At 39.5% G+C, this 11,385-nt stretch overlaps 1 protein-coding gene across 1 annotated transcript; it reads left to right on the top strand.

The window, feature by feature from the left end:
* Positions 1 to 814: 814 nt before the first annotated feature.
* On the top strand, positions 815 to 11,131 carry MFSD9 (major facilitator superfamily domain containing 9). Its single transcript, XM_032203608.1, has 6 exons — positions 815 to 922; positions 3,623 to 3,710; positions 5,102 to 5,145; positions 6,445 to 6,574; positions 7,864 to 8,073; positions 8,602 to 11,131. Exons 1-6 carry the CDS (start codon positions 836 to 838, stop codon positions 9,390 to 9,392), a joined length of 1,350 nt encoding a protein of 449 aa, XP_032059499.1. The 5' UTR covers positions 815 to 835; the 3' UTR covers positions 9,393 to 11,131.
* Positions 11,132 to 11,385: the final 254 nt, after the last annotated feature.

Raw genomic sequence — 11,385 nt, 5'->3', positions numbered from 1 at the left:
TTGCTGTGTTAGGCTGTGCATGCCTTTGGGAGCTATCCCGCATGTGCCCAGTGCCGAAATAAACCACACACCTACTATATAACTCATTTGCTTTGACTTGTAGAGTTCTTCCACAAGTCATTAGGAGAAATGCAGCACAACTAGGGACACACTACGAAGAAACTAGGATGGCCATCTCCTCTGGCTGTATCACCATCTCCAGCCAGTTTGCATGCAGCATGGCAGGAAAGCACTTTGCTATCAGAAACAATTGAAGTGAGCAGATTTAGCCCAGTGAGAGCCCAACACCAGCAGTAGTAGTAGAACAGGGATACTTCCCCATGAGGGAGGCAGAACCAGAGGTGTACGGGTTTAAAAGTTGTCTTCCTACAGTGGCCAAGTGTACTGTGTGGGGGACCATCACCGTGCTGCTGGAAGCAGAAATAATGCCCCAAAGGCAAAAATGGAACACGATCTCCAAAGAAGTATCACCTCCTCTCCTCCACCCTATCAAGGCGTTTCTACTTTCCTGGGGTGACACTGACACATTGCGAAACTCTCTGCAAACACGCAGAGAGAGGCAGAAAGGGCAAATTCCTGCAGGTGACGAGGGAAAGTCCGGGACTCCGAACACCTCCAAAAACTGGAGGAGCCCCGATTTCTTCGCCTGGAGGAGAGGAAGCACGAACACCATCGCTAAAACAAGAAATAAAGACCCGCCAAGGTTTACACGGCGGCACTGCGAGGGCTGCCCTGACTGACGGAGTCCCCGCCGCCGCCGCCATTTTGCGGCCGCCCGGCGGCTCTGCGCACGCCCATCGCGGCCGCAGCGGGGCCGCGGGCAGCCGCCGGCCCCATGGAGGAAGATGGAGGCCGGGGAGCCGCGGCCAGCCCGGGGGCCAGCGCCCGCTTCGTGCGGTGCCTTTACGCGGTGGGCTTCCTGGTAAGCGGCGGCGGGGGGCTGTGCCGGGTGAGGGGAGGTGAAGCCCTCCCCGCCCCGCGGCTCTGGGGACCTCTGCCGGGGCGGTGCTCGTGGTGGTGGCGGTGGCAGAGGGCGCCTGCCCGTGAGGGTCCCTCAGCTGCTCGGGAGGCGCTGCAAAGCCCGAGGTTAATCAGGAATTGGGCTTCTGTCTCCTTTTCTCTTTCCTCGGACACCCGGTCAGAGCCCCCGGTGCTCCCACCGAGCCTGCGGTGGGGCCTGAGGTAGTGTTGGGTCCCCCCCTTGCGCTGCAGGCGAGGTTGCCACGTTGCTTAGCTGCTTTTCTGGAGTTAAAACACTTGCTGTAGCAATGGTCTGTAGCAGCTGGGCTGTTTTTCCACTGTGATCAGTCATGTGGCCTGCCCTGGTATGGGTTGCATCCAGTGAATGCAACAGAATAATGGCGTATCGCCATTAAGTCTTATTTTACATATATCAGAGCTGTTCTTTGCTTCCTTGAACTTATTATAAACTCAAAAACCATCTCTTTTTTAAAGAAAAAAATCACAGTGGAAAAACAGTTTGTGTTCTGTATTTTACAAGTCTTGGGAAACAGGACGATTTAATATAATACCTTTTTAACTAATACCATGCTGACATGAGGCTTTGAGTACGCACTGCAACCAAGCAAAAACTGAGTGCAGTTATAATGGTGTGGAGTGTGGTGAAATAAAGAGCTGTCACCGGTTATGCAAGGCCTGTAACCAAGCAAATGCAATATTGTTGCCGTTTGACATGAGATGTTATAAGCGAAATGACAAAATAACCAGTTATTAAAGAATAGCGGTCAATGGGTCTTGCCCAACTTGCTTGCCTGTGACAAGTTGAATACTACCAGGATGCATTCTGAGGCCTGAACTTTTCAATATCTTTATCCCTGACCTCAACAAGGTGGCAGACTGCACTCTCTTCATGTTTGCAGATGACATATAAGTAGGGGGTGCAGTTTAAGGCAGGGGTGCTATCCAGGGGGGAGCTAGGCAAGTTGGATAGATGAGCTGACAGTAGCCTTATGAAACCGAATGAGGACAACTGCTGTCTTGTAATTGGCAAGAAATAAGCCCTTCCAAATACACAAGCAGGGGAGTAGCTCTTCTGATAAGGCCCTGGTGGGAGAAAGTGAGCTGAATATAAGCTAGCAGTGTGCCCTGGTAGACAGGCAGTCAGCAGCATCCTGGGCTATGTGAACAAAGAAGTGATATTACTTCACTCAGTACTTGCGAGAATGCATTTAAAATATTGTATCCAGGTTGGAGAGAGCTTCCTGGGCCACCAGGATGGCTGGAGAGGTGGAACACTTGCCCTGTGAGGAGAGGCTGAGGAGGAACCTGGCAGCAACCTTTCCTGTACCAGAAAGGAGGTACAAGAAGAAGGACCTAGACTCCACAGGGTGGTGCATGGCAAGAGTAAGAGGGACACAAGTCCTGTATGCAGTCAGAACCTCTCATTTTAATTTCAGGAAAGCCTTTTTTTACCATGACGATAGTCAAACAGCAGGACAGGTCATCAGAGAGGTTGTACAGTCTCTGTCCTTGGAGGTTTTCAAGGCATGACTGGTTAAAGCCGTGAGTTACCAGGTCTGACTTCAAAGCTGGCCCTGCTGGGGACTGGACTAGAAACCTCCTGAGGTCCCTTCCAAGGGGATGATTCTATTTTTCCATGGTTCTATAAAGTAGTGCTTGGAATAGCTTTTTGAGCCCTAATACGGTTTTACTGGTGATGTTTGTAAGTCATGTGGGCTGTTTTAACTTTTTAAGTCTTAGTTGCAACCATCATAAGAGACTTAATGACAGACTGTTGGAATTTACTCAGTGGCATTCATTGTTGCAATTATTCTGACTGTGGGCATACTATGAACAGCTAGTCTACTTCAGCTTCAGCAGTCAGTGATAAAAGGTGATCTTGCTTCAGTAGCTCTCCTTTGTAAGGTTCAGCTCTGATAAAAGGCTCGTACCAACAGCGTATAGTGAATGAACTACTGGGTTAATGTGGTTAGCTTAACAAAAGATAAAAAGTTGAGAGGACTGAGTAGGATATCCTTGTACCATTCAGAATGGGCAATGTCCTTTGCTCTCCTCTTACAAGAAGTTTTCTACTTGTGCTTTGTTCTATGTGTTTTTTTAATGTTTTTGCCTTTACATTTCTTCAGTTATACAGAAATAGAGTGTTCTGTCTTAGCTTCTGCCCCATCCTGGTTGAGAGTTAGAGTACTGTAGGTTTTCTAAATCCACTCCCTCTGCGCAAGTAAAAAATATTTAGGCGACTGAAATGACAGACCACTTTGAATTTAAAATACTAGTGCCAAGTACTTTTCTTGTTAAACAGGTAAATATTCCCATAGCATATATTAAAATGCAATGTTTATATGTGTATCTTCAGAATGTTTGTATCTGGAGAGGGGAAAGTACTGATGTTTTCATAGTTTTCACTACAGTGTGAGGCAATCCTGTAGCTTTCAGCTTCTTTGTTTATAAATTTGTACATACAGGGTATGCTGCAGAGGTTATGACATACCACATTAGACATGAAAACTTTTTTTTTTTTTTTTAATCTTGTACTAATGCAGAAATCATTTTGAATTAGTGACTGACTGTTGTTAAGCCAGGTTGCTACCATCTCTGTAGAAGTGATCACTTCCTAAAACTTTTCCTGCCTTCTTTTCAGGATTTATTTGGTGTGAGTATGGTTGTTCCTTTAATGAACCTTCATATCAAATCTCTAGGAGCAAGTCCTACAGTTGCTGGAATAATAGGTGAGTTGCAGTACTCCATTGATCTACCAAAGAATTTACCTGCAAATTGGACATTGAAGCACAATTCTTCCTTGCTAGTAGCATGATAAAAAGTAATGACAAATTCAAAATAAAAATGTAAGGAAAATCATGCTGTGTTAGATCCAGAGACCTGTCCAACCTCCTGTCAGTAGCCTAAAGCAGAGTCCTGGGAAAGTGCATTCTTGGCAAGAATAAGGAAGTCTTGCAATAATACTTGGTATTATTATAATAATAATACATATAATGTACATATACAAATAATAATAATAATACATGTGCTTTTCCAGCATCCAAGAATTTACAGCTCAGCAACTCTGGGATCCAGAGCTGTAGCTTTTACTTCTGTTGTTATTTGCAGGCTTTCCGAACAGTATTCCTACAGGTGGTTCTCCCAAGCTTTCCAATGCTCCTGATTGCTTCCATTTGATTAAATTCCTTGCAGCTGCCTGATAAAAAATATATATATATATATAAATATTAAAAATATATATATATATATATATATATATATCTTTAAGTAATATTTACAAGTAAACTCTGAAGTTTCGGAGTTCTATGTTAAAAATTAACTGGTAAGATGAAGTTCCATGGTTCTAAGGTTCTTATTTGTATATATTATGGTTCTGTTTATGGTTTGCTATGATACAAGTGTGATATTCTTCATAGCCATGTGTGGTTAACTTGGATTTTGTTATTATTATTTTTATTAACCTGATTTATTTATTTTTTTTTATTTTGGATGAAAGCACTTTTTGTGAAATGATTGATTTCTGCTCTGAGGTGGCAATATTATTTTAAGCAGCAGTCCATCAAAAATATGTTTGCATTTCAACAGTCTGCTTTGATTTAAGCTTTAAAAAAATAGATTTTGAGGTGTATTCTTGTAAAAGAAAGAATTTGGCAGATGTTTCTCTGTGCTTTTCTTTGCTGCTTCTCTTCTGTCACTAACTGCGCTAAACTCAGCCTCTAAAATGAAAGAGTAGGGTCTGTGGTTTCTTCAGGGCTTCTGTGGTACCTTGGAATAGGTTGAAGTGCCAAGTGGGAAGTAATTACAGCCTTCCAGTAATGAAATCCTCTCCTGATTCTGAGAAAGGAGTTATAAATGCCAAGATCTCCTTTGCTTAATACACCATGCAAAGCAACATCCTTCTACATTACATAGCTTTGTGAGTTTGATCAGCAGTTACTTTTTCACTCCTGAAACTATTTTCCTTGCGGTCTAAACTTCATCCTTGGTTTGTTCTGTTCCCTCTTCTTTCAGTAAATTATTCCTAGAATCTTTCTCATGTTTCCTCATTTAAGATTTTGTGCACTTTTCATAAAATAATAATAATAATTTTTCCTGTTGGTATTTTACTTGTTTGTTTTAGGGTCTCTCTATGGTATAATGCAGCTATTTTCCAGCACATTTGTGGTGAGTTCTAACACTGCTTTTTAAAGTACATTGGTATTTCTATGGATTTTATGGAAAAAAGAGAATTAGGTTAATAATAACATTTCTTGAAATATTGAAAGTGTTTATAGTGTTCACGTAAGCATTTTGGGTTTGACAGAACTATGTTTTTTTTGCCTTTTTGTTTCACTTAAAGCAAATACCTAGATCCTTCAGAACATTTCTAAATAGAATGAAGTCTTTAGACCGAAGCTAGAATTCAGGTTTGGTGTCAGTCACACGCCACATCTTAATCACGCAGGGTTGTCTTCAACATTGGTGTTAGTAAAGCAGTTTTCTTCAGTGCAGCAGCCTTTCTAAAAAGTAGTCTCATGAGTCAGCTCTTCATAATCCTGTTACCTAGAGCTTGCTTTCCCTGCTTCATAAGCAGTGTCTTGTAATCTGTCATATGGCCTATACTCAGTGCAGTGTGTCTTTGAGCTTTGTTTAGTTTTCTGTTTGTGTGTTGTTGTTGTTTTCATTTTTTTTTCTTACATCCTGACTGAAAAAGAGTTCTAAGATTTGTCAAGCCCAAACTTGCTGAACACACACTTTACCTATTAATACCTTAGACCCCCGCATTTAATCAGGAATGCCTTTAATATTATTACCCTGGTACCTCATAGTTCTCAAGAGAGCAGATTTTGAGCATCTTATGAAAAACTGTTTCAGAGTTTGTTATGCAAGCCACCTGGGATAACTTGCTTCTGTAATTTTGTGGCATTTTCTTTGAACTGCAAGACCACTACCTACTTTCTTAAAAACCTTCTTCCTGTTTGGAAACAAGCTGATTTATAAATATACTACGTATAAGTTTACTGTTTGACCTTCTTGTAATTACTTCCTACTTTTCCGCTCTCAGGTGACAAACTCCTACCTTAATGCCATCTGTTTTAGGATGCTCAGCAAATGTCTGCTCCATAGCAACCATTGTTGCAACCAAATATTTGTGGTTGGTTGTGATGACATTTTCAGAGGGCCAGCATCAATAGTATTTGAGGGTGTTATTGCAGGATTGTATTTTTAAAAAGAAAAATGTATTTTTTAAAGCTTTATACATGACATTAAATAGAATCATAGTTTCAGCAGCTGCACTGCCAGCAGGACAGAACTCTGCTTGTCACTTCCAGACTTATTACGCAAGTTTCCTAAGTGCTTTAAGCTTATTAAGCTTTCACTGGCAGTCCTTTTTTTTTTTTCTCAGTTTAATTTAGACATACTGATTGTGCATTGTATCTAGTTAAATGTTATAAAATGATCTTTAATTCCTTCTTTGTGAAGGGCTGCTGGAGTGATATAGTAGGAAGACGGTATTCCCTGCTTACATGCATTCTTCTCAGTGCACTGGGTTACTTCATTCTTGGAATGTCCACCACTGTGTACCTGTTCGCCATTTCTAGAGTCCCTGTAGGTGAGTAAGCACTTGGCATTTTGCAGTTTAAATTCTCTGTACTTTCAGCTTGAGAATTGCTGCTAGAGAAGTGGTGGCATGTGGGTAACTACGCAGCATCATCCAACAGTACCAGCAGAACCCTGCTAATGGAAGCACCTCTACAAATTAATTCTCATGATTTTTCTGAAAATAATTTGAAATGTCAGCTGTTCAAATGAAACTGTCACAAGTTTTATGCCACTTTTAGTGGTTGAGTTTTATGAGAATAGTAATGCAGCAATTCCTTGAAAGCAACTGTTGTAAGGTTAGTCTTTAGGGGTACCCAATATACCTGGTCACTGATGAAATCTTGCAATGCAGAATTGAATGATTTGTACATTTTTTTTTTCTTTTGTTCTGTTTTGGTTTTATGCTGAAAACATACTTTTAAGTGATACTACAAAAGCTGGATGAAATTTTAGTTCAGTGCTTCAGTAGAATATTTATGTGCAAAAGCATGTGTTTTTGCTGCACATAAGCTAAGTTTGTAGCAACGTTCATAAAATAATTTTTGTAATAGCTGAACAACTATTGTACATGTTCTGATGTACATTGCTGTTACTATGAACACTTCTACTGATGGGCACTTTTGTGCCTTATGGTCCCGATTTAGGAACTCCTTGTATTGTTTCTTAATTTAAAGAAAATTTGCTAATGAAGGATTTGGTGGATCAAATGATTACTCAGTAGAAGTAATACTTTTTAATACTAACAGCACTGTGCCTGTGATAGATGGTCAGAGTGGTTCTGGTCAGAGTGAAGGAACTTAAAAGATTGTATTGTTAGTATTCCTGCAGCATGCTTACACTTCTGTGCTCTTCTTTTGCCACTCATCAGTCTCTAATATGAATTTGGTGCATTACAGTCCTGGAAATCTCCGTACTCAGCAAAGTTGTTGCTGAGCTATGTCTATAAGAGAAAAGCCATTTCTGCTCCACCTTTACCCATCCTGTTTTAGAGATTGTGTTATTCTTAGTGTGCTCCAGCACTCAGCTTATTTACTTCTTATTCTTCTAGTAGGTGGAGGAGCACTTCATTAACTCAGTTATCTGAGTAGTTTTGATTCTTAGGTCCAAATCCTTGAACAGCCGGGATGATGGTCATGGCTCAACACACTGTATAGCTCTAGCATTGAAGAATTTTTTTGTTTGTGGAATATTAAAAATATAAATAATACGTATTTTTTAATACTGATACTTAAGATACTGTCTGGAATTTTTAATTTTATGAATTAAGCAATACGCATTTTTTTTAATATTATGTTGCAGGCATTTTCAAACACACGCTCTCTATCTCTAAAGCCCTGCTTTCTGATTTGGTTTCTGAGAGAGACCGCCCTTTAGTAATGGGGCGTTTCAATGCAGCCTCCAGTGTGGGCTTCATTCTGGGACCTGTTGTTGGTGGCTACCTTACAGAGTTGAAAGATGGCTTCTATCAAACGTCTTTCATCTGTGCTTCTATCTTCCTTCTGAATGCTGGTAAGTTTTGTCACATTTTGCATTTTGTGTTCCTTCACTCCCTGCTCTTGTATGTTTTTGTCATTTGTCACACCTGGAATTCACGGTTGCTTTTACTATTTATGGCACACATGTTCTGTATATTAATAGTACCCTTTGAATTTGAGCCTGTGTGGAAGAGCAGGAATTTTAAAACAGTCAACTGTAGTTGCTTCTCCATTACATTGCTTTTATAGTCAGACACAGGAATGGGAGCTTTGTATGTGCCCAAAGATGGCAACTGGAAATCAGAATTTTGGCTTCAGTCTTTAGATTACTATGTTTTGAGGGTGTTTATGTTTTCAGTCCTTCATTTCATTTTACCACGTTTAAAATTGAACTGTGAATAATATTAGACATAATCTTTGTAATTTTTTAAGGTGAAATGATTGTTGAAGTCATTTATTTATTTTATTTTTTTACACTAACAGTAAACTTACCATCAGACTAATGTCAGACCATAAAATTAATGCAATTTAATAAAATCAACTAATTTTTTGACCTATTTAGGTCTTGTCTGGATGTTACCCTGGAGTGAAGAAAACACTGGCAATGGGAAACACAAACAAGGGAAGAAAAGGACAGACAGTATCACAGCAAAACCAAATTGTGACCTGCAGTTGAAATCAGTAACTAATGGAACAGTGGTCATTGATAGTCCTTTCCAGTCTCCATGGGTCCAAATTGTGACAGTGCTGAAGAGGATTAAAGAAATTGCATGTTCTGACTTGTGGGATATATTTTTAGTGCGGTTACTGATGTCTGTCACTATACTGCTGTACCATAGCAATTTTAGTCTAGCCTTGGAGGAGAGATTTGGGGTGAAACCCTTGTTCTCTGGATACCTAATGAGCTATAGCAGTTCGCTCGGAGTCCTGGCTGGTTGTCTGCTTGGACCAATAACAAGACTGTATCAGCACAACACTTACAGACTTCTGTTGCACTCCAGCACTTTTACCTGCACGTTGATTCTCCTGTATGCATCAGCGCTTAGCATATGGATGGTCGTTTTGTCTTCTACCTTCTTAGCCTTTTCAACTACTATAGGTCGTACTTGCATCATTGATCTTGAACTGACCATCGGTGGGAATGAGGCCAGCGGTACTCTCCTGGGTGTTGGACAGTCTGTGACATCAGTAGGACGTATAATTGCCCCGCTCCTTTCTGGAATTGCACAGGAGTTCAGTCCTTGTGGCCCTCCAAGCCTAGCGGTTGGATTGGCTTTGTTAGCTATTCTGATAATGAACGTAAACAAACAGAAATACTGTAGCAGTGGAAATGTTAAGTTAAAAAATCAGTAGCTGCAAATTTGGATTGTGTGGATGTATCTTACAAAAGAGGCAAAGTGAATCAACCTGGGGTGATGCTTACACCTACCAGACCTGTACAACAGTAACGGGATCTTTTACAAGGGCACGTTATGTTCACATGGACAACACGTAACAAACTTGTTGGAGACAAATACATTTAAATGTCTGCTGCAGGACTGATATATTTTTGAACTGGTACCACTAGAACTCTGATGAGAGGGACAGATATTACTGTACAGTATGGGCTGGTTTTTTTTTTTATGGACTTTTAACCTTTCTGGAGGGAAAAAAGGATAACTTGAAGTACACAAATCCTGTTTGTAGCTAACATTTGAAACAGTATTTAGACTGACTTTAAAAGGTGCAGACAGAAGTTGATTTGTATTATTTAATCAGAAGTGAATTGTTATTATTTAATTGGAATTTGCATTATAACTCGTTAGCCTTATTTTCTTATGCTGTGGCCTGCTTCCATATGTCTGCTGTGACAATACCTTCATTAATAGGATGTTTGCTTATATGATTTCGTTAAGCATACTTTGTCTACAAAACTTGTGCAGCATGATTAGGCACCTTAGGATAGCCATCTAGCCTGTTTTCTAATCTCTCCCAGGTAACAGAATTGGGTATAAGTTAACTTAGTGTGTTAGCAAGCCTAAAATGGACAATTTTAGAATAACGGGACATTCAGGCGGAAACTGAGACCAAACCTAAGATTTGTTGAACCTTGAACTGGTAGCTTCTATTTAGTGTTGACTTCTACTGAGCAACTTTGTCATAAATAATTTTTTAATACTTCCTGTGCAGGTTTTGTACCTTTGTTTTAAGAATAAATTTTCTTCTCAAGTCTTTAAATGACTGTTAAGGTCTGCCAGAGCAACCAACAGTAATTCTAAGATGGCTCTGGATTAATGCATTTTCTCTCATCACTAGAGGCATAGGTGACATTTTAGTGGCAAAACAAAAAGTGTCGATTTGTTTGTATTTTGGTCTTATTTGTCTGAACTTCTTAAGTAATGAGAGCTTACTCTCCGAGCTACAGTGAGAGTTGTAGTGCTTCCTTGTGACATTTGTTGTTGGAGCCTATATTGCTTACCAGTAACCACTGTTTGTATTTAATCTGAAACATATATAAAAAAGTATTTTGCACTGATAATGTTCCATGTGCTTTTCCTGGCATTACTTGATGAAAGTACCAAGTCAACTACATAGAATTTTTATTTTTTTGATTTGAAAAAAGTTTTAAAAAAGTTCCCTTGAACACATCTGTGCAAGTAATGTTGCTACTTTAGGAGAATCTCAGTGTTTTGCACTTTATATTTTCTTTTCCAGTGCCTGCTGCCATTTAAGTCCTATCTGAAATCTCAGTCATTCCAGTGACACCACTATGAGAATATATGGAGGGAGCTCTGAGTTTTTAATTGTATATATTGACGTAATAAGTGTCTTATTACATTGCTGCTATGTCAGTAACTATCCTCAGAATTACTTATTGTAGTAACCTGTGTTTAATTTATCCTAGGAACTTAAGGCATTTTATTTTGTGTTACCTTCCCTTGTCTTGCTTGATAGATGCTTCAAAACATTCTTACCCTTAATTTCCTATCCTCTTTCTTTCCATGTCTTAAATAGATTTCAGTATTTATTTTTACCTAAAGCCACTCTTCTGTAAGTCAGCAATTTCTGTTTTGCAAGTACAGCATAGGTTAAAAGAAAAAAGGGAGGGAAGGTGGGACCTAAAAAACGAATGTATTTGAAATATTTTGTAATTTTTACTATGATTATTGGCTATACTAGGTAACAGATAACATTTGCCCTTCTAGAGTTGCTGCACTGTTTAAAGCTAAATTCTGTAAACATAAAGTTCAGTTTATACTGTACAGCTCACAGAATATTGCTTTTCTGCCTATAAAAGCTTCAGTCTCACTGTTTTTTATACATGAGTAAAAATGTGCTTTCCACAATGATTAAATATTTTTGTTTA

The sequence above is a fragment of the Aythya fuligula genome, chromosome 1 (assembly GCF_009819795.1).
Source record: "Aythya fuligula isolate bAytFul2 chromosome 1, bAytFul2.pri, whole genome shotgun sequence".
Taxonomy (NCBI): domain Eukaryota; kingdom Metazoa; phylum Chordata; class Aves; order Anseriformes; family Anatidae; genus Aythya; species Aythya fuligula.
Note: the sequence above shows the minus strand (reverse complement) of the source record. Positions and strands in the feature narration are given on the sequence as shown.